Below are 22,091 nucleotides of genomic sequence, written 5' to 3'. Positions count from 1 at the left end.
CTCAGACGCGTGGTTTGCAGGTGTCTGCTCCCATCTCTCCCGTGAGCTTTGAGACGCAAAAGCTTTATCTTTGTTTCTTGGGTAGCTGTGTTTCTGCTCCCAGGTCTAGTGACCCAGTGTTGCGAAGACTTGCTGGTGTCTTCTCCTGAGAGTTTTGTAGTCTTAGCTCTTGTGTCCAGGTCGGCCCACTTGGAGGGGTTTCCGTACGTGGTGTGGGGGACGAGGGACTTCCTTCCGAATGTAGACATCCAGTCGTCCTAGCCCTGACAAGGGCACGTCCGTGTGGTCAGCCTGCTGCCATGTTGAAGCCACAGTGGGTGGCGCCAGGCAGGGGCCTCCTTGTGGGGCCGGAGGCTGCCCTGGGTCTCCCCACTCCCGGGGCAGCAAAGCCTCTGTGCCTTGCCACCCACGGCACTCGAGCCTCAAGCAGGAGGCCCTAGCGGTGGGCATGGAGCAGCTCTCCCCGGCACCGAGGGCAGGAGGTGCCTGGAGTCTCGGCTGCTCTGTGGGGCCGTTAGAGTCCCACCTCTGCCTGGGGCTGGGGGGCTGGACAGGAAATGGCCCTGCGCATTGGGGCTGCCCCCGTCCCCAGGCCCTTTGGGTCCAGCGCCCAGGGCACTTTTCCTCCTCGTTCCACTGCCCCATCCCATCCTGAGCTATGGGCGGGGTTGGGGGTCCTCAGGTCTCCCCCTGCCCAGCTAGGCCCTGGGAGCGGGGCTAGGACGCAGGGAAACATGAATCGGTGGAACCTGCACTCAGCGCTTCCCTCAGGCTGGATCCCCTCACCTCCCTGTTTGCTGCCTGGGCCCGAGCTGCCCTTCCAGCCTCTGTGCGAGGGTCCCACTGCCTGCTACTCCCTCCCCTCCTCCTGGAGGCCCCCAGCCCCGCTCTGCTGCTGCCCACAGGCCTGTCCCCGCCCTGTGTCCCACAGGCACAGGGAAGTGACACTCCATAGCTCGGGAGCAGCTGTCTACCTCATCTGTGGATGTCTGCCCCCGGGTCTGGGCTGAGTGAGGTGTCACTAAGAAGCTGTGAGGGGCCAGGCAAAGATGTAGGATGCTGTCTGTGAAAGGCTGGTGCCAGAAGCCCCACTGTGGTGTGGGGTGTGGCCCTCCCATGGCTGGGCCTGGTCCCCAGCACCCACAGTCTCTGGCGGTGGAGCCCGGGACAGAGCTGGTGGCTGCATCATCTCTGCTGGCAGTGGCCCACTCCTGTGGCCTGTCCAGGGTCTGAGGGCAGCCAAGTGGTACCTGCCGACCAGGTGAGGTTTGGCACCTGTCATAGGTTGGGGACAGCTGTGGAGGCTGGCTGAGCTCGACACCTCACACACAGACCCTCCTCAGTTAGGGGCCTAGCCCAGGGGCCGCCCAGTGAAAACACACTGCCCCACACTCCTGTCCAGGCCTCCAGCCCCAGCCCTCAAACGTAGTGGCCACTTCTTGGGCCTTGGACCTGCAGCCAGATGGTGCTCAACTTCTCCCTGTGGCCGTCTCTGGCCTCCAGGGTTCCCCTGCAGGTCCCAACGCTCCCCCCACCTCCCCTCACCCGCGCCCACCCACCTGGAGAGTGGGATCTGGAGCTGTAGCTCCCCACATGCCCCCCAATCTCAGTTCGAAGCATCCCAACCCCTGCCCCAAGCCAAGGCGGAGGATGGGCATCTCTTCCCCGGGCCAGGTGGAGGGTGGCAGCCAGGCTTTGTGGGGCAGTGGGAGTGGGCGTGGCTGTGGGCCAGGCTCTGCACATCTCCTCTAGCCCGTGCGGAGCCGGAGGCCTTGCACGGCCTTCCTGTGCCAACCGCAGCCCTTCCTCCCCATGACTCGGCACCCACTGCTCCCCGAGGGACCGCCCAGGGGCTCGGGGGGGAGGGCAGGACACCTCCTAGGGGCAGCTGACGGCTCTTGTCCATCCCTTGTCCTCACAGTGACTCCAGCTCAAGGGTAGGCTTTCGTGTGGGGCGTGTGAAACCAGGAGGTGTGCTGGGTTGCCCAGGGCCTCACAGGCTCTTGGCTTCCCTCTTGGTTTCCTCCTCATGCAGAGGTGGACATTGTGGTCCCTGGGGCCTGAGAGGTATGCTTCAAGCCCCACCAGGGCACCCCCAGGCCCAGAGTCACCTTCCACTCACTGGCTGTCTTCTACGCAGTGGGCAGGATGGCAAAGATGGACGCCAGCCCCCTTTAAAGACACCTGGGGGGGCGTCCACGTGGCCAGATGCTCGCCCGCTTGGTGCCCACTGTACAGACATCCCTCACTGGGCCCTGGGAAGACCCTCACACCTTCCACTTCCCACGCAGCCTGGCTTATTGATCTGCCTGATAGTTAATGCCTCCTGGCAGCTCCTGCTGCAGCTCCTGCTGCAGAAGCTGCCTCCGCTGCAGAGCCTGGAGAGAACAGCAGAGCCTTTCTTAGGGTTAACCGTATTGGGACGTTTGTCCAGCACTGGCACAACCAACTTAGGGACCAGCCCTGGGCAGCACCCATGCCCTGAGGGTAGAGAAAACGTTCGGACCGGAGGGGCTTCTGTGCCCATCTCTGCTTAGAGATCCACCTCCTGGGCGGGCCACCTCCACCAGTGCCACCTCCAGGCGGGTTGAGCACACATTTTGTCTTCACTTGGGGCAATTGTGTCCCCCTCAGCTCCAGAGGACGCTCACACTCCAGTGACCAGTGTCCCTACCCAGAAACTGCCTGCAAAGGTGCTTTTGTTTCTCTTTGTAACGTGTGGTCCAACACATGCACAAAAGCGCACCGGCTGTAAGCGCTCACGGGGGACGAAGTCTCACAAACCAAACCTTCCAACAGGGCCCAGACCCGGAGACCTGCGCGCCCGCGCCCTGTCACTACCGGAGGGACGCGCACCACCCCCTGCAGCCCCACCCGCCCAGATGCAGCCTCGCATCCTGCGCAGTGCCCCCGGGCCCCCTGCGGCCCCGGCCGCGGCTCAGGTTCACTCTCTGGGTTCAAGACGGGAGCGCTCCGGGAGCTCCGGTCCTGGAGACGCCTCAGGTCCTCCAGCCCACCCCCGACGGTCCGAGGCCCTCCTCACTCTGCTGGCCCGGCTCAGAGTCGGGTCGGCCGGGTGCCCCATATTCCCCCCGGCGCCCGCGCACCGGCCAGGGAGGGGCCGGGAGGGGCCGGGAGGGGCGGTAGGAACCTGGAGGCCGGCTCACGTTTCCCATCGGCGGAACCTGAGCGCTGCACCGCGCTCGCCCGGACGGTGGCGGACGGACTTGTGTCGCTATGGCAATGCGACAGGAGCTGGGGTTGCTCAGGGTCCCGAGCCCTGCGTGAGGCGAAGGCGCGGCGCAAGGCCTGGGGCGCGGCGCGGACGCGGGAGGGTCCTTCGCTCGCGGCCTCTCGTCGCTTTCCGGAAAAAGCTCTGAGAAACTCAAGACTTTGCAGGCCGCGGTGTGTGGACGCCCGGAGCCAGGCGGGCCGCCAGGATCCCCGCGCGGAGTCCCGCAGCCCCAGCAGACGCTCGCCGGCTCCAGATTTGTGCGGCTCAACACTCTGCTCCCTGCGGCGCCCATAGGTGAGGCTGCCAGAGAGGACAGGTTCTAACCCAGGCAGTCTGCTTCGGGACGGTGGTTGAGAAATTATTTGGGACTTATTTAAAAGTGTCAGAGGCAGTACAGGGATTTGCCCCGTTCCTTTTGCCGAGATCCCCCGACCACCTTCAGGAGCACAGTTGGTTTGGCAGGCTAACCAATTTTGCTACAGGGAACTCGGGAGCCCAAGGCTGTAGCCTGAGTCACGCATGAGGCCACCTAAGTCATAGCCTTGGGTGACAAATTGCATGTGAAAGGCTGTTGTTATGGGCCCTGGAGGCACCACCAAGAGATTCCAGGAGGTGACAAGCTAACCTTGTTTCCGCAGTGTAGGCAAGCCCTGGAGAGGCACCCAACCCCGTGTGTCCCAGGGAGGGACCGCCTCTGATGCAGATAAAGAACTAAGATCAGATACAGAAATACTAGGAAATTTGGCTCTGCTCAATCTTTCCCCCAAACCTCTTACCTACCCTTTTCTTCTCAAAAAAAGATTGACTTGAGATGGGAAGTTAAGAAAGGCTTTAGGCTCCGTATCCCACTGTCTTCTCAGATCGGCACCTGAATAAAGCAGCAGTAAAGGTTCGATCCTGGTCTCTACTGAGTGGCTCTGGTAGCGACGGCAGCACAGCCGCCTGTCCCGATTTCAAAACCAGGATCCCGAGGACAGGATTTGTTCACGTACTGCACGGGCGACTTTACCGCCCAGGGTGCAGCCCACGACCATCCTGCTTTCCTCTTCTTCTGTCCGGAACAATTCGCAGTCTGGCTTTGACTTTAGAGTCCGTTACTTTGTAGACTCCTCCTCAGTTTGGATTTATCTGACGGCTCCTCATGGTTAACAATGTCAAGTTACGCACTTTTGGTAAGAAAACCTGAACAGTGAAATTGTGTTCTTCTCCATGCATCTCAGCAGCAGGCAGATGATGTCACTTTGTCCCATTACTGACTGGTCACATGGCCTGCGTGGTGTCTCCCAGGGTCTCTGTCAGAGTTCGTCATATTTCCCTTTGTGAGTAGTAAGCACCTCGTGGGGAGAGGCCTGGAGACTGAGTCTCCTGTTTGTGGCCGTGCTGCTCGTCGCTGACCCCAGTGTCCAGTCCACGAACTAGTGTTTTCGGACGCAGACGTGTCATTCTTTCCAAATGGTGACGTTTCCCCGTTACTGTTATTCCTTCCACGTTCATTAGTAGGGTTGTAGAAAAGAGTCTTTCCATTTTCCTGTTTATTCTGTTAGTTGTGTTGTTATTGACAGTTTTTCCTTCATTCCATGGGTTATAATCCGTTACCACCATTTATGCTGTTGCTCTGCTGGTCCAGATTCAGGCGTTGGGCACCCCTTCGAGCTGGGTCCTGCGCCCTGTCCGCACATCCCGCTGTTCTGACCACTCCAGGCGCATCTTGTGCTTCTTGTGACCGAGCCTGGACTCAGTTGCTTCTCTCAGGAAAGAAGCTGCTGCTTCTGCTGTAGAAAGTGGTGCTTAGAAATCAAGGTCTGGCCCTGGCTGGTGTGGCTCAGTGGACTGAGCACCGGCCTGTGAACCAAAGGGTCGCCGGTTTGATTCCCAGTCAGGGCACCCGTTTGAGTCCCAGTCAGGGCACATACCTGGGTTGCTGGCCAGGTCCCCAGTAGGGGGTGCACAAGAGGCAACCACACACTGATGTTTCAACCCCTCTCTTTCTCCCTTCCTCTCTCTGTAAGTAAATAAGAACAATCTTTAAAACAGTAAAAGAAATCAAGCTCTGGCCACAGATGTGTCCTTGCGGCCAGAACATCACTGCTCATGGCTTTCCCCACAGGCAGAGCCAGGAAACATCTGCACACACGCGCACGCCCGTGTTGGCCTCCGCTCCTCTGTGCCTGGGCGTGCACTCAGGAGGGGGTCAGGCTGGTGCCTGCGGTTCCCGTCCCTCACCCTGGCCTCGCTCTGCACCCCTTCTCACTGGACCTGGCCCACTGCCCTCAGGTGATGGATGCATCTGCTCAGTCCTGGGCCATGGTGTAAAGTCTCTTCGCAATCACCACCCTGTATTTCTGTGAAAAGCAGACCTAGCTGGAGTCTGATGTTTGCACACAGTTGTTTTTGCTTTATCCTCAGAACGCACAGTCAGAACTCCACTGTCCGGCGGAGTTGGCTTCAGTGTGGTTATGTTGCGTGGACCAGGCCAGGGCGTTTGGTGCTCTTAGAGTCACTGGGGTGAGGTGTTGGTGTGGGGAACAGCCACATGCTTCTGACAGTCGGTGGGTCTGAGCGCGTAGCCGCCGGAACGTTCTCCTCTTGCATCTTATTTCTCGTCTGCTCATTCGTGTGGGGAGGGAGCTCGGCAGGTGTCAGTGGAAACAGAAAAGCCCTGCCTGCCCTCGCTGCGTGGCGCCCGTGACCCAGCCGGTGCCAGGGAAGGGACTGGCGTCCGTCTACTCTCCGCTCCTCCTTCTGGTTTGACAGGTGGCGGTGTGTGGGGTCTGGCCACCTGTGAAGGGCGGGGAGGAAGGCTTGGGGTCACAGGGCCTCCCTCAGTGGTGTGCTCCGAGTGCAGCTCAGGCTGCCTCTGCCGTGCAGCCGGGGGTGCTGGTGTGGCTTCCACCGCCAGCGAAGCCCCTGAGCTTCCCTCAGCCTCGAGGGAGTGTTTTGTGAATCAAGCTCAGAGCACGCATTCACACAGCAGCAGTGAGGCCACACTCCCTGCCACAGCAGGCATGGGGTCTGCTGCACCGGGTACGTGGGGGCGGATCCCAGTGGCCGAGGGGACGGCCAGGTGCATCCGGAGCCGGTGCTTCCGGGCAGCAGGTGCACAGGTGCCTGCTTCGGGGTCTGCCCAGCTGAGGTGTCTGGACCACTTGCTCAGAGGCGCCTCGTGTCTGACTTTAGGCCTTTGCTGGTGGTCCCTCTGTGTGCCTGGTGGGGTCTGTGCCTGCAGGCGCTGGGTCGAGGTGACGCGGGGCTCCCCAGATGTCCATGTGGACACAAGCGGCTCCAGGTTTTGGTCGGCCACACAGGGGTGTGACTGATGGCACTGTCATGTGTCTGGGTTGGGTGGCCTGCGGCGCCTCTCTGACTTTGATGTTCCCACCCACTCACTGTGTGACAACCACCCGTGGAGGCCAGAGCGCCACTTCCTTGTCCTACGCCTGGGCTGTCCCTGACCCTCGTGGCTGGCCTGGCCTGGCCCTGGTTTCCCAGAGAGCCTGTCATCAGCACAGGGCCCTGGCCTGACATGCGCTGCATGCATGTTACCTATAACCGGTGTCACGTGTGTACATTACTTCCTGTGTGTGTGGCGTCCCACCTTTGACAGACATGTCCCTTGTGCTGTGTGTCCCATGTATGTCACTCATGGTGTGTATGCCCCTCAGGACCCTCGAGGCCTGGGCCCTTGGGGAGCCCCTGGCACTGCAGCACTGGTGTGACCAGGCAGTGGGGAGCTGGCCCGGAGCCCCTGCTGCCTCCGGTGGTGACAGCAGCCAGTGTCAGCCAGGCTTCCCAGGGACCGTGTGTGTGGACAGTGAGAGTCCCTGACAGAGCCTTCCCCTCTCGCTGCAGCTGCTGCGATGCCGCCCCCTCCCTCGGAGCAGGCCCTGAGCAAGCTGCTGGCTCGCAAGGAGGAGGAGTGGAGGGCGCTGCAGGCCCAGCGCTCCCAGCTGCAGGAGGCGGCGCTGCAGGAGGTGCACGGCCGGCTGGAGGAGGCCCAGCGCAGGCTGCAGTGCCTGCAGGAGGACTTCCTCTACAACCTGCAGGTGCTAGAGGAGCGGGACCGCGAGCTGGAGCGCTATGATGCCGCCTTCGCCCAGGCCCGACGGCTGGAGGAGGCCCGGCAGGCCGAGGTGAGCGAGCTCAAGGTCGAGGCGGCCAGGCTGCGGCAGAGGCTGGCCAGGGAGGCCCAGCGGCTGGAGGACCTGCAGCAGCAGCAGCAGCGGAGGGAGCACGAGCACCGCCTGGAGCTACAGCGGGTCCACAGGTGGGAACACACCGCCCCTTCCCCATGCGCCCACCTACATCCCTGTCAGCGGGCACCTGGCTGTCCACTCGGACAGGCCCAGAGCCAGGCAGCAGGCCCGTGGACCAGGCAGCATGTCCACGCCCCACACGGCCTCCCTGGGATCCCGGGAAAGAGCTGTGGCCTCTGCCAAGGCCAGCTCACCCGGAGCCCGCTGGGTCTCGACCACCAACCCGCCATTGGCAGGGCCGCTGCAGAGGGCGCTGGTGCAGGCGCAGGGCCCGAGGCTGGTGTGGCCGCCCCGCCCCCCGCGGGCTGTGTGTCTCACTCCTCACACCTGCTGAGTGTCCAGAGTGTCCTCGAGGTGCGTTTCGTTACTCTGTCAAGTGTCTCCTCAGGTCCTTTGCCCACTTACTGTTGCCACATTTGGGGCATTTTTAGCCATTAGTTTCTTGGAATGCATTTCCGTCCCACCCTCTGTGCCCTTGGACCCGGGGACATGGACGCTGGCGCTTTTGTTTCCGTCCCGCGGGTCCCCTTGGTTCCGTTAGCCTGTGTTTTTCATCTGCCTGCCTCCGTTCTTTGGTCAGGTGGTGTCCGTTGTTCTGTCCGCAAGTCCTGGGTCTTTCGCCTGTCATCCCCGTTCTGCAGTCGAGACTGGGGTTCTTGCTCTTGTCAGCTCCCAGACGTCCGCCGGACCCTCTGCCGTGTCTCCTCTCCCTCTGCCGAGGGTCCCCTTTGTTCTGAACGGGTCCGGCGTTGCCGGCTGGGCTTGTCGACGGGGGGGCTTTTAGACTTGGTGGGGCAGTGCTGGCCTCTGTCCCCTCGGCGTCGGCATCTGCTGACCTCCCGTTTTATCTGAGAAGAGGTCTTCCCGGCCTCGCTGGGGGCTCTGTGACGAGGCTGTGCATGGCGACTCCGGGCAGCAGAGGCCACCTGTTGCGACTGACACCGAGTATAATGCACAGGCTGCAGCAACCCTGTGGAGAAGAAGGGGACTGACCACACGGCCACTCTCAGGGGGAGACCGCCGGGACCCTCGCCTGGACAGGCTTCTATTGTTTTTCTCGGGTCCTACATCAGAGGAAGCTTTATTATCTCACATAGAATATTATTGTCTACGTTTTAGGTACAATCGAGAAAATGAAAATAACATGCAGAGGTGAAAGGCGATGAGCTGATTAGCTCTGTCCTTGGGGAAAGTTCACACAGGCTTTGGAAATTACCCTGAAGATAGATGATACGTATTTGTTGTTTAAGACCAGGGTGAGGGAGTTTTAGCAAGAGGGAGCCATGACGGTCTGTGTGCATTTTCTAGGCCTGATTCCCCTGGGAAAAGTCGGTTTGAAGGTCTGGCTCCCGCCCACCACTTTGCTTCTGTAGGTTTTCGGTTCAGAGCTGAGTCCCATTTGCCAGACCAAAACAAACCGCTCCCCTACAGCTCTGCCCCCTTCCACGTGCTCTGTTGCAGGCAGTCACCTGTCTGGGTGTAGTGAGCAGGTGGGGGTGGGTGTGAGCGCAGCCCCCTGCTCCCACTGCAGCCACCTCTGCAGAGCAAAGCCCCGGCTCATGCCTCTAAAGCTCGCCCGGCAGCGGTGTCCTCCTGTGGACCGCTGCCCAGGTCTCGCCTCAGCGCAGTTGTCTCCACACAGTGACAAGAACGGAGAGGTCGACCAGCAGCGGGAACAGTACGAGAAGCTGAAGTGGGCGCTGGAGAGGAAGCTCGAGGAGCTCGACGGCCAGCTTGCCCTGCAGAGGCAGGTGGGACGTGTGGCGACGGGTCCCTGTGCAGGCCGCCCTGTCCTGAGTGCCCGAGGGGCACGGAGATGACCGTCACGGGCTGCCCAGGGTCCCCGGGGCCCAGGCTGGATGGAGGGCGGGCCCTCTGCGGGGAGCCTGCGGGGTCTCTCTCCGCAGTGGCTGCCCGGCGTGAGCTGGAAGGGGGCGCTGTCAGTGGCCGTGGAAGAGCGGGGTTCACTTTGGGAGCCTGTGTTCCCGTCAGAAGCAGAGGAAGTAACTGTAAGCCTAACTGTAGATTTGCCAGCAGACAGGCGACACCTCGCCCTGTCACCGAAACCTCTCCTCAGTTTCGGTGACTGTGCCTGACGTCCAGATGCCCCGGCCGTGCCTCGGCCCGTGTGCCGTGAGGCCTCCTTCCGGGCTGTGCCGGGCTGGGCCTGTGGCTGTGGCTGGTGTTTAAGGAGCCTCCTCCCCGAAGCCCCTCGTGACGCGGGAGCTTCCCTGCTCCCCACAAGGCAGGCGCAGGTGGGGCAGGGGCATGAGGTGGCCCGCCCGGTCCCCTCAGCAAGTGTCAGAGCTGCCACCTGAGTCCCAGACGTCCCCAGCACAGGAACTCTCACGCTGTCCCTCTGGGAGCCATGCTGAGCGAGCGCCCACGTGTTGGGCAGAGCCCTGTGGTCCTGCACGGGGTCAGCGCTCTCCGGAACGACAGGCCTGCCCTGCCAGCCCACTGGCCCTGGCACAGCGTCAGCCCGAGGCAGGGTGGCGTCGCAGAGGCATTTGTAGACTCGGCTGCCCCTTCACACGGCCACGCCCACCCACCAGGGCACGGGGGGCGCAGCAGCCCGCCCTTCCCTGCCGGTGCTCACAGCCCCTGCGGAGCCCTTCTTCGTCTGCCGTGGGCAGGTTTGACACCCGGGCCCAGCCTGCGTTCTTGGGCACAAAGTGGGGCTGGGCTGGGCGACAAGAAAAGACCGTCCTGACTTTTCTGACAGCGAGGAGGTTTCCTCACATGCGCCAGGTCACTTCCGAAGAGGGCGCTTCCGGGGCTCCAGGCAGGGGAGCGTTTGTCCGGGGGCTCAGTCCGAGGCACGCCTGTGCCGGGGTGGGGCCCATCTGGGGCCCCGCCCTGCTGGCCCCTGCGCTCCAGCTGTGGACTGGTCCCCGTCTCATGCCCATTATCGACTCGGAAGTGGAGTCAACTCCTTGCTGATGAACAGCACCTCTCTCTTTAGAAGGCTGTGTGAGGCGAGGGGTCCGCACGGCCCACCCACTGCAGGTCGTGCCGCTGGGGTGGCTTGGGGTCAGGGCCCCTGGGGCGATGGATGGAGGGGCATCACCTGCGGGACACGGTGGGCGGGGCTGACCTCTTACCTTGGACAGGGCGGTCAGAATGGTGTCCTGAAAATGGGACACACGAGCCTGTGTCTGCAGGTGAGGAGGGTCAGGGAGCTGCGGGCACCCGTTTGCCCAGGGAGTTTGGCGCCAGTGTTGGGGTGCGGGGCGCTCTGGGGGCGGGGCTCACGGGCTCTCGCCAGGAGGGGCTTTGCTCCAGGTGCAAGGGCACCAGCTCTGGCCTTGGCGCAGATGCCCGGTGAGCTCAGTCATGACTCTCCTGGGCTGGCCGAGACCGTCATTTGGTTGTCCTGTGCGATGGCTGTAGTGGTGCCTAGTTGTCTTTAGCTTCATTCGGAACAGTTTTGTTAGACTGTATTGTGACAGCTGTCACATCAGCGTGCGTTTAAAAAAGCATACCAAAATTGGTGAATTTTTGTGGCCATTTTAATATTGAAGATGGAAGAAAATGCACACGTTTTTGGCGTGTTTGCTTTATGATTTCAAGAAAGGTGAAAGTGGGAGTGAAACACGAAAGGAAGCTTTGTTCCGTGTGTGGAGAAGGTGCCGCCACTGACCGGCCCTGTCGGACGTGGTTTGTGGGGTTTCGCGCTGGACGATGCTGCACGGTGGGGGGGCCGGCTGAGACTGACAGTCGGAGATTTCCCTTGATCTAAGTGAGACGTTGATTTTGAACAGTCAATGTTCTACTACGTGAGAGATCTCCAACGTACTCAAAATATCCAAGTCAATCAAGTTATTGGAGAAAATGAAAAGTGTGCCTTTTAAGTTTACGAGAAAAAGCCAAATGGCCTTTGTGGCCCGACAAGAGCCTGTCTGCTGCTGGGCTGAGGACGGGCTGTGGGGCCGGAGAAGTGGGCGGGTTCTGGGGACACCTGGAATGAGGAGGTGGGAGAGACAGGTGCTGAGGACACGCTGACGTGCCATGCACTGAGCTGGGGTCGTGCGGGGAGGGTGTTTGCCTGGGCCACGTAGCAGGGGGCCTCTGAGATGGGGGTGGGGCCCCCCAGGGGTGAACAGAGACCACAAGCTGTCTGGTGGGGACCATCCTGCTTGAGCCATGACTGGGGAGACTGGGCAGCTGAGGGACTTCAGCTGCAGGGCGCCAGAGAGGGAGGACAGGGAGAGGACTCGCGGGGCAAGAGAAGAGGGTGACCAGGAGGCAGGCGTGTCTGCGGGTGGCCCAGCCCCTGGGCTAACAGGCCACTTATGGAAGGGGGACTCTGGACTGCCCTCCCAGTGGGCCCTCTGCGGGGCAGGAGGCTCTTCCCAGCAGGAGGGACGCCAGGTGGGGCCCCAGCACGGAGCAGAAAGTGTCGGCACTGGTTTGTGAGTGCTGGTCTCCGTGGGGTCCGGCCCCGTTCACCACAAGCCCTCCCTGCCCCAGGAGCTGCTGCTGGAGTTTGAATCTGAGACGAAGAGGCGGGAGCAGGCGTTCCGGCTGCATGTGGACAGCGTGAGCGGTGTGGTCTTGGCACATGAGCTCAAGGTAGTGGGCACGTCTGCAGGGCTGGGGCCTGAGCTGGGGGTTGGGTCCCCACAAGGCCCCTCCTTTGCAGGAGGGTGGCGCTGCCAGGGCCTGGGGGAGGGCACGCGTGCCCTGCCTTTGGCACCAAGATGGGGTCTGGTCTGCAGGGGTCGGGTCAGCAGGGTTGGTGGATGTTGGGGCAGCACCCACCCTGCCCAGCAGCCCTGCAGGGGCCCAGCCCCTCTCAGTCCCCTGGGCCTGCCCTTCTGAGCAAGTCCCTGGACCACTCCCCCCAGAGGAGTGCTGCCCAGACCTCGAGGCTGGGGCTCAAGACCCTCACCAGGGCGCCAGGGGAGAAGGATGCGTGGGGGCCACCCTGTGCCCCACGGTGTCGGGCGCTCGCTGAGGGGAGGGGCTGCAGGGTGGGAGGGCTGTGCAACCCCACTCCCCGGGGCAGCAACCATTACGTCCCCTGACCCTGCATGGAGGAAAGTGATGCCAGAGAGGTTGTTTAAAACTGGAGTGCGTGACCAGGGTTTGGGCCCCATTGTCTCAGCCCCCGCCTGCATGTGTGAGTCCAGATTTAAATACTACTCACAGCACGTGCCAGGCGATGAGGCAGGTCACGGGGCTGCTGGGGCCACGGGCTGGGTCTCGCAGGCCCCACTGGGGGTGCCCTGCTGCCAGCGGGGGGCGTGTGAGAACACTCTCTCCCATCCTGATACGGGGCTCCCGCAGCTCCAGTGCGGCTGCTGCAGCCTTGCTCTGAAGGCCCTTCCTGTCTTCCAGGTGAAGCTTCTGAATGAGGAGCTAGGGGCCCTGAGGAAGGCTGGTGCCCAGGCAGCCGAGTCTCTGCAGAGCGCCCAGGCTGCCAACTCGGAGCTGGAGGACAAGCTACAGCGGGCCGCCTGGGAGCTCAGGGACCTCGCCACCGTGAAGGACGCCCGGTGCGGGTCCCTCCTGCATCCTCTCTGGGGGAGGGGCTGCCCCGCTGCCCCCTGGGGACCCTGTCTGGACGGGGTGCCTGCCTGGGTCGCAGGCTGGCTTTCCTCCAGTACTTGCTTCTTTTCAGGATAAAGGAGTTGGAGGACAGACTTCAGTCTGCGCAGCTGACCTGGAAGAAAGAGGAGGAGACATTCAGGAGGAAGTGAGTATCTCTGGTGCCGATGGCACGAACAGGTCACACGGACACTTGGTCTCGATGGCCCGACTCCGCTGGCAGTGCCGGCGTGCAGTCCTGGCTTGTGGCCTTGGCCAGAGAGGCTGGAGAAGCACTGTCCCTCCCGGTCTGTTTTCAAGGCTACATCGAGAACCTTTTAAACTGGAAATTGAAATCGTTGACAATGAATATGATTTCCAGCGTACCACAAACACTAGCATCAAGAGCTACAACGGCTCAGTGACTCTGGTGTGTGCCGAAACGCCGTGGCAGCGCCACCCCCACTGCCTCCCCAAGGTCAGAGCGTGCAGGCCGCAGAGGGCTGCCCCCTCTCCCTGCGGGGCTCCTGTCACAGCTCCACCTGCCCTCAGCAGTGTCACCTGAGCAGAGGGCTGCTCCCCTGCAGACAGCAGTGCGAGCCCATACAGGAGGACGTGGGACTCGCTGGGGTCACGTTCCTACGCCGAGACGTTGCGACGATCATGAGCTCGGACTCGACCGAACAGCAGCAGAGCTGCAGAGCCAGTGCCGTTGTCGGAACTGTCATGGGTGCCCGGGAGTGAGCCGCTCTGCTGCCAGATGAGGGCGCCCTGTGGCCCCCACGCCCGGCCGGGACCTGCTGGGCTCCAGCAGCTCCACCCGAGCCGAGCGCCTCCCAGGTCACACGCCGAGAGCCGCCCCCCAGGAATGGCACTGGGCCGTCCGCCGGCCGTGCCTGCGGCCCTGGAGGCCAGAGGCCAGGCAGCACCCGCCGGCACGGGGTCTGCACCCCACGGGCAGTGTCGTCCACCCTGGCAGCTTCCCCCGTTCAGGGAAAAGGCCTTGCAAAGACGTGTTCCGTGACCGTTGCGTGTGTCTGCCTACTTATGAGGACCCGGGACCCCCGGTGTGTGGACACAGGGAGGTCCCTGGCCGCTGGGGCGTGTGCCCATGGGCTGGCACGGCGGCTGTGAAACTCCTCTCAGCTCCCAGTCCTCGGAACCTCCGACACGCACCTGGGCTTCAGCCAGGGCAGGGCTCACGCCCCCGGGCCACCTTCCTGCGCAGCCCAGATGCGCCTCCGCACATGGTGGGCGTGTGGTCGCCGGGCGCGCCTCGACTGCGGAGGAGGACTTCAGTGCGAAGGTGCCGACCACTGACTCCATGTACTGGAGCGTGGTCACCAGGCGCCTTGTCGGCTGAGCTGCCACTCAGGCGACACGCGTGTGCGTGTCATTGGCCTGAGACCTGGTGTTTTGCCTTTGAAGACAGAAAACCTCCACCGTTCCTCCCGCCCAGTGGGCGGGCCTTTCCCCCCACTTGGTGAGGGAGGAGGCAGACGCGGGCGAGCAAGGGGGCGGGTGCCTGGGCTCGAGGCGCGGCCTGGATGCTGGTCCTGGCACAACGCCAACGGGGCTGAGAGGAGTCACGGGAAGCGCAGTTTTCAGGGCTTTTTACTTCCGTGGGACAAAATAAAACAGGTCATGAACATCACCTGCCAGGCGTCAGCAGCACACACAGCAGCCTGGTATGTGCTCAGGATGGATGTCTCTCTTGGTGACCGTGTCCCTCAGTGCGTCCCTCCCTTGGCAGTGCAGGGTGGGCCTGCCCCCTGGAGCCCAAGCAGGGAAGGGGGCTCACAGTGAACCCACAGCACTTTGCTTTCAGGTGTCACAGGGATGCTGCTGGTGGCATCACAGGTGCCCTTGACTGAAGCACCTGCTTCTGGCTCTTTCTGCTGAGAGGCTGCCAGCTTTGGGGGGGCTGCGTCTGGTGCCCCCAGCCGCTCAGCCCCAGCTCCATGGGCGGTGACGGGCAAAGGAGTGGTCTTCCACCCCATGACGACGCCCGCAGAGCCCCCACCCCTCAGGGCTGGGGGGTGCCACGCCCAGGGCGCACAGCAGGCCCTACGTGAGCCCTGTGGGCCTCGTTGTCTTTCAGGCACGAGGAGCTGGACCGCACGGCCCGGGAAAGGGACACGGTGCTGGTGTCGGTGAAGGATGCCCACGCGGAGCAGCTGCGGGCGCTGGAGGCCCGGGTCCTGGAGCTGCAGGCCCAGTGCGAGGCCCTGGAGCTGCAGGCCCGCCGGGCCGAGTGGAGGCAGGCGGACGCGCTGAAGGAGAAGGACAGCGCCATCGCCCAGTGAGCAGGCCCAGGGAGTGTGCTGGCGAGCGCTTACAGGCCGTTAGACCCGCCGGGAGAGTCGCTGCTCATCTGCTCTGCCTTTCCCTCCGTGTGGCCGGGCCAGTGCTCAGGAGCCCGAAGCAGGCGCTTCGCCGGGTCCCTGTGGTCCCAGCATGAATGTTGCTGAAACTTCTGGGGGAAGAGTCTGTTTTCTGGTGATTTTACCAGGGAAGCGAAGGGCACTTCAGACCCTCATTTACTATTCAGTTTGAAAACACGCGAAAAATGTTTCCATGTCAAGGGACAGGGCCAGCCAAGGTGGCAGGCCCTGGAGAACCCGTGCACCTGGCAGGGCTGGGCTATTCCTGTGGCAGTGGCTTGGCCGGCCCCGGGCTGGTGGGAGGGACCGTCTGCTGCTCTAGGTGGGGAGGCCTCCCCCATGTGGACACAGGAAGGCGGAAGCGACACTGGCCTGCTGTGTCCGCCCCGGGGACACGCCGTGGGTGTGCGTCAGTCTGGGCATGTGTGCGAGGCCTTGCACAGGAGAAACAGCACACACTCACCGCTGCCTTCCCACCTAGACTCCGGGAAGAGGCGTCCACTCTGAGGTCCGGCTGGGATGACCAAGTCGCCCAGCTGTCCAAGGAGATGACCTCCAGAGACCTGCGGATCCAGTCACTACAGCAGGAGGAGGCAGAGCTCCAGGCGCAGCTGGCCCGGTGCCAGCAGGACGTCAGCAGGTGGCTGTCCCCCGGGCACTGGGCGCCATCCTGGGCCCCGAGCCCCTGGTCCGCATCCTACCTGGGGAGAGAGACAAGAGCAGACACAGGAACAGGGTTTTCCTCAGTTGACTTGCCGTGGTCAGTTCCACTGGTGTCTGTGCTTTTGGGTACTTTCTTTCTTCTGAGTTTAGCTTTAATTCCATGTTGTTTTCAGGATTTCTGAGGCAGGATCTTAGATGATTAACTTTGGACCATTCCCCTTTTCAAAGAAATACAAGTGTATATTTCCTAATTTCCTTGTGATCTTTTCTTTGGTCCATGGGTTACTGTGGACCAAAGAAATGTGTGGCTTACTTCCCCGTTGTTTTGACATTTCGGGTACCATTTTGTCACCGATCTCTTGCTCAGCGCTGGTATGTGCACGTTCGGCAGGGCGCACTGGCTTCAGGGCTTCAGGGCTTGTCCTCTCCCGGTGACTCATGGGGGCTGAAGGGCCGGGCCCTCTCTGGGGTCCAGGCAGCCCTCGAGGTTCTGCTGGTTGCCAGCACAGGGCTCGGAGTCTGCACCCTGCCCCGGGGTGGGCCGCCCTCCGCTCTGAGGGTGTGAGGGCAGGAGCCGGCCCGCAGGGCACTGGCTCCCGTGTTCTAACGGCCCCTCACCGCCCTCAGGAACTGCCCTCCTTCTGGGGAGGGCCTGCCCCTGCTCCGGGCCGATCGGTCCCTGGGTGGCCCCTCTGCCCCCGTTGCCTGTGCCGTTTTGTATTTAAGTGTGTTTCCTGCCTGTGTCCTTGGCTTAGTCCTGCCTTTTCTTCTACCTTGTGTGACAATCTTTGCTGCTCATTTGAGTGCTTAAATAATTTATTGCCATTATTGATATGTTTGGGTTTAAGTCTCCAGTTTGGTGCTTGTTTTCTATACCTTATGAGGTTTTTTTCCTGTCTTTAAAAAAATTGAGTATTTTTTAGGGTTTCATTTTCTTCCCACTGTTGTCTCAGTAAAACCTCTTTGTTCTGCCCTGGCCAGGTGGTCCACTGGGTTGGAGCATTGTCCCTACACCAGAAGGTTGCAGGTTTGACCCCTGGTTGGGGCAGGTATCAAGCCGATGGCTGTGCCTCTCCCCCACCCTCGTGCCTCTCTCTTCGACCAGCGAGTGTGTCCGAGGTGCAGACTGAGACGGCCCTTTGTTCTGCTGCTTCGGTGACTGTCCGAGAGCACAGTGCGCACAACGGGACCTCCTCACGACCTGCTGTTTCCTTCCCCCTTCTCACGCTGTCTCGTACACGTGGCTTTTTCACACTCAGTCACACACAGCGGTTTTTCGTTTGGTCGGAGAAGCGTCCTTCAGTTGAAAACTTAGAACTGACAGCAGAAGCTCTCTACTTTTTCCCACGTTTATTTCTGACGCTCTTGGTTTTCGCCAATCAGCGTCCACGTCTCCCTGCGTGTGGTTTTCTTCGCCCCCCCACCCCCGGCAGGCGCCGCACTGCGCCGTCTGGCGTGTCCGGGCTCCGTCTGTCTGAAGCCTTGTTCCCGCGGATGCAAGGTTCCAGGCGCGTCCTCCTGACCGACGGCTGGTCCACAGCGACTCGGTCGTCACGTGTGTGGGGGGCGGTGAGCGGGCGTGTGTCCTGGGCCCTCTGTGCGTGTGTCTGCGCGGGAAGTCCTGCTGCGTCTGACCTGCCGCTCCGGCCGCGAGTTCCCGCTTCACACCTTTCGCCATAGGTTCCTCCCCTCGCTGCGTGCACGGCCGCCTTCGGTCCCGAAGCGTGTTTTCGGCCGATTCCGTCATCACTGTCTCTGGTCGGTTCTGGGGGCTGAGAAGCCGGTTCCCGTGCGCCCTGCCTCTGCCCGTGCCGAGCTGCAAGCCTCCGCGGCTGTAGCTTTGCCTTCTCGAGGGGCCGCCGAGGCAGCTGGGTCAAGACCCCGCTTCCTCAGTGCCTCCCTCAGGGTTCTCACACCTGTCTGTGTGACCTCACTGCTGCTCTGTGACCAAGGCTGTGCACTGGGTGTCGTTCATTGGCACCCACTGGTTTCCTGGGCTCCAAGCTCCAGGCTCCAGGCTCCCGCCACGGCTTGGTGGGGTCCCTCCTCAGGGACCCAGGAGGCTGGCCCTGTGGTGTTGCTGGCCGCCCTCCACTCTGTGGCTCGGGCTCCCCTCCCGGCTCATTTAGGTGTCGTCGGCAGGGGCTGCTGTCAGTCCTTCCGGCCCTGTGGCCCTTACAGCCAGCGCCGACCTCTCGGCGGCCGATAGGCAGGCCGGAGGGCCACTCAGCACAGCGGACCCCTTGAGTGGCTCCTCCCTGTGCACAGCCCGGCCCTCACTGGGGAGGCTGCGCTGCCGCTCGAGGCCCAGCGTGTGGGGTGATCCCACCGGGTGCACGCTTTCTCCTCCGGCTCCTCGGTGGCTTCTTCCCTCCGCCCTGGTCTCTAGCCCTCCTGTTGGGTGGGTGTCTTCTGCACTCCAGAGGGCTCGCTCTTCCTGACCCTCCAGGTCACGGCTGTCCCCAGGCTGCATCCACAACGTTCCTCCCTCCGCATATTCCTCTCGGGTTTGCCTCCGAAGCTGAGGCCACCCCCCCACTGCCCCTGTCCCCTTCCTCCTGCACATTGACTTTTCTCTTGCTTGCGTTTGACCTTGACTGCGTCTTTCTCGGGCTGGTTCTCAGTGCTGGGGGCCCCTGGCTGTGTGGCCTGCTGCCTGAGGTGCGCGTCTCCTCCACATCCCAACACAAAGCCCTCGGCTGCCAGCCACGAGCAGGCTGGTGTGCGATGCGCAGGGACGGGCTGGCCCGGAACAGGCGGGAGGGTGTGGCCGCGGCCCGGGGCGCCCGTCTCCCCAGCTCTTCCCCCAGCAGGCCCCGAGGATGGGTGTCACCGGCGACTCTGGTGCCTGCAGGTACCAGCGGCAGCTGTCTCTGGCCACAGAGAGGGAGCAGAGCCTGGAGCGGGAGAAGGCCCAGCTGGGCCTGGACTGGCAGCGGCGCTGTGCCGGCCTGGAGAGGGACCACTACCGCCAGTCTGAGGAGCTGATCCAGGGGCTGAGCACGGCCAGAGAGCAGGTGCGTGCCCCAGGCCCTGCCCTGGGGCGCATGCTCCCTAGAGGCTGGATCTGGGCCAGTTACCCTTTGCTTTGGAAATGCCATTCTCAAGCACTTTGGCCTGTAACCACCCCAGCTGCCCTGACCCATGTGCCTTTGCCCTGCCACAGGCCTCTCATGGTGCTTCCCTAGCTGTGCGTCTGACTGGCCGGTCGGGACAGTGCCCAGGTCCCTTTGCAGCAGGTCCAGGCAGCCAGGGGTGGCAGGGACGAGATAGGGGGCCGAGCCGGGGGCCCCAGTATCTACCTGGAGTGGCGTGGGTATGGTCACTGTGCATCGCCAGACAGAGTCCCGCCCCCTGACCCTCCTGAGGTGAATGAGTCCCGCATTCCCCAGGTGGCTGCCAAGCTCCAGGAGGCAGAGCGGAAGCTGAGTGAGCAGGATGTGGTGCTGAAGGCTGTGACCCTCGAGAGAGACCAGGCTCTGCAGGCCCTGAGGACCCACGGGCTCCTCCCTGAGCAGGAGCTCCAGGTTAGCACCCCCAGCCTCCCCCACCCACATCTCTGCTGCCCCCCACCCCGCCCTGGGCTTGAGGGTGTGTGTTCGCTGCCTGTCTGTGTCCTCCGGCTTCTCCACAGCCAAGTGTGACCTGCTCCTCGACCCTGCCGTCTGGTCAGTTCCGTGTTTCAGATGATCTGGTTGTGTCTCCGCACAGGCCACACGGTCTCTTTTAAATGTCTCCCTTCTCTCCTCTCCCGCTCTCGTTCTTCCCTGAGCCCCTGAGCTTCTGTGCAGCGTGGACGCTGTGGCTTCCTGCCAGCCAGCCACTCCCACGGCAGCGCCCCTGCGCGCCCGCCCTCGAGTCCTTCCTCGGGCACTCCGTGCCTTGCGTTAGTTAGACTCCGCTTGTCCGAGTGTCCACGCCGGACGTCTGAGTGTTTCCACACGGTGGCCGTTACGGGTGCTGCCCGGCGGGCACGCGGGAGCCCGCCTCTGCACAGATTCCAGCGGCTCCCGTGGGTGCGGCCCTGGGAGCGGCGCCGCTCAGCCGCGGCGCGGTGGGCGTCGAGCGTCCGAGGGCCTGCCCGGCTTCTGCGGCGGCCGCCGGCGTCCGCTGTGCTGCTGCGTGCGGCTCCCTTTCTCCACAGAGGAGCCAGCACTCGCCCCGTCTGTGTCTTTATCACGGGCACCTGGCAGGTGACAAAGGGCTTTTCCGCTGGAAAGGAAGTGTCCCAAATTTCTCGATAAAAGTTACTTCTGAAAAACGGACTCACCTGGTGAAACCGAGAAGGAAGACGTGTTCCGTGCTTCTGTCCGTGCAAGCAGGGGCCGCTGCACGGTGTGGCTGCCAGACCAAGGGGGGCGCGGGGGGCAGGGCCGAGAGGGCCCCAGGCGCCTCCCCTCCTCTTCTCTTCTCTGGCAGGTGCTCCAGAGGCTCCAGGGAGAAGAAGCCAGTACAGGTTTCCTGTCCGGCGAGATCCGGCGGCTGCAGGAGCGGAACTCGAGCCTGCGAGACGCCGTGGCCCGCATGCGGACGGAGATGGAGGCTCTGAGCGAGCAGGTGCTGCCTCCCACCCCACGGGCCAGGGATGGAGACTCGGCCCAACCACCTCAGCCTGACGCACAGGCCACCACCCCTGGTGAGTGAGGGGCTAGAACGGTGCTCCACTGGGGCCTCCAGGTTTCTCAGGAGCTCAAGCTGAGCACCCTGGTCATCAACTGCATCCGAGTGGGACAGCACCTTCCCCCGGGGCTGGGGGCAGTTTCACACATGGGTAAAAAGTGGAAGGGAAGGTGAAGGGTGCCTGGTACACTTAAAAGCCAGAGTGAGACTCAGGCTGGGCTGGCCCACCGCTGGCAGACAGAGGCCTGTCCTGGGGAGGGTGCCTGCAGGGTGCAGCCGGTCCCCCAGCCACTGGGACAGAAGGGGTCCTGAGGCAGCTGTGGGTGGAGGGACCCCAGGCCGCTGAGGTGGCTGCTCTCAAGACTCCATGGCTGCATCTGTGACCAAAGCTGGCAGGGGTGCGGGAGGCGTGCATTCTTCTGAGGGGTGAGCCCCAGCTGAGCCCCTGCAAAGCCAGGCAAGCTGGCGCCCAGATGCTGCTCTGTGGTGGCCGGGGGCGGGGGGCATGGCCCATAGGCACCAGGACTCGGGGGGCAGAGGGGCAGTGAGGGGAGCAGGTCTGGCTGCTGGAGCCCTGCTGACGGCATGGGATGCGAACCTCCGTCCCTGCACGCACGTGCCCACCGGGCTGCGTGTTTTATTTGGCAGATTATGTTCTGGCCCTCGAAGCAGAAGTACAAAATCTCAAGGGCAAGTTTAAGATGCTGGAAGAACAGCTGGGAGATGTGCCAGAGCCCCCGAAGGCACCCTTGTCACAGAGCGAGGCCCCGCCCACTGTCCCTCCCGCAGCAGAAGGCACAGGTGAGCCTCCCGTCTGTGCTCCTCCGGCTCTGCCCCAGGAGCCTTTGTTCTAAACTGAAGTGTGAACACGGAGCTTGGGGCTCCCTTCCCAGCACCAGCGTCCCAATGCCCAGCCTGCTCACCTCCGTGCAGGGGGGCTCACGCAGCGCCTGCTTCGTCTGGCTCCTGGCCACCCTCACTGCGTGGTTGCGCTTCCTGTGCTCAGTGTCACTGCCAGGGGGCTGTGGGACGTGCTGCTTGTGGTTTGCTTTGGTTTCGCCCTGTTCCTCGAGAGGACCTCCCTGTGCTCGCTGGGGCCGGCAGGGTCTGCTCCGGCAGCTGGAACATAAGCAGCGGTCCTCCCTTCCCTGGGGCCTTTGTAAGTGGAAGGTCTCACTTTCGGGACAGACTTATTGATCGCCTATTGGCCGGTCCAGCCTCATGGGGCCGTCCTGGTTGTCTCCTTTTTCGTTGTTCTGACTCCGTTTCCAGCGAGAAGCCTGGCTCCCGGCGTCCACGGTCCACTCGCGTCTCCGTCACGCTGCCTGGACATGAGGCTCCTCCTTGGCTGTTTTGGGCTCTGACTGCCAGGCCCGGCTTCCTGCCGCACACACGGACACCCCT

At 62.6% G+C, this 22,091-nt stretch overlaps 1 protein-coding gene across 4 annotated transcripts in view; it reads left to right on the top strand.

Moving 5' to 3' along the window:
- Window positions 1-1,941: 1,941 nt before the first annotated feature.
- Window positions 1,942-22,091, top strand: part of CCDC57 (coiled-coil domain containing 57) — a 45,489-nt gene continuing 25,339 nt past the window's right edge. Inside the window, exons 1-12 of one of the 4 annotated variants that reach the window (XM_037157965.2) lie at window positions 1,942-3,529; window positions 7,085-7,499; window positions 9,131-9,239; window positions 11,962-12,063; window positions 12,832-12,989; window positions 13,115-13,189; window positions 15,122-15,322; window positions 15,886-16,044; window positions 18,922-19,084; window positions 19,460-19,594; window positions 20,487-20,703; window positions 21,336-21,488. In XM_037157965.2, coding sequence (XP_037013860.2) covers window positions 7,093-7,499; window positions 9,131-9,239; window positions 11,962-12,063; window positions 12,832-12,989; window positions 13,115-13,189; window positions 15,122-15,322; window positions 15,886-16,044; window positions 18,922-19,084; window positions 19,460-19,594; window positions 20,487-20,703; window positions 21,336-21,488 — 1,879 coding nt within the window. In that variant the 5' untranslated portion in view covers window positions 1,942-3,529; window positions 7,085-7,092. The remainder of the gene's footprint in view (window positions 3,530-7,084; window positions 7,500-9,130; window positions 9,240-11,961; window positions 12,064-12,831; window positions 12,990-13,114; window positions 13,190-15,121; window positions 15,323-15,885; window positions 16,045-18,921; window positions 19,085-19,459; window positions 19,595-20,486; window positions 20,704-21,335; window positions 21,489-22,091) is intronic. The other 3 variants (XM_037157966.2, XM_053661360.1, XM_037157964.2) reach the window with 3 other exon arrangements.

This window comes from Artibeus jamaicensis, unplaced genomic scaffold (genome assembly GCF_021234435.1).
Source record: "Artibeus jamaicensis isolate MK-2021 breed Jamaican fruit bat unplaced genomic scaffold, CSHL_Jam_final contig_2259, whole genome shotgun sequence".
Taxonomy (NCBI): Eukaryota; Metazoa; Chordata; class Mammalia; order Chiroptera; family Phyllostomidae; genus Artibeus; species Artibeus jamaicensis.
The sequence above is the reverse complement of the archived record's forward strand: the minus strand, read 5'-3'. Positions and strand labels throughout refer to the sequence as shown.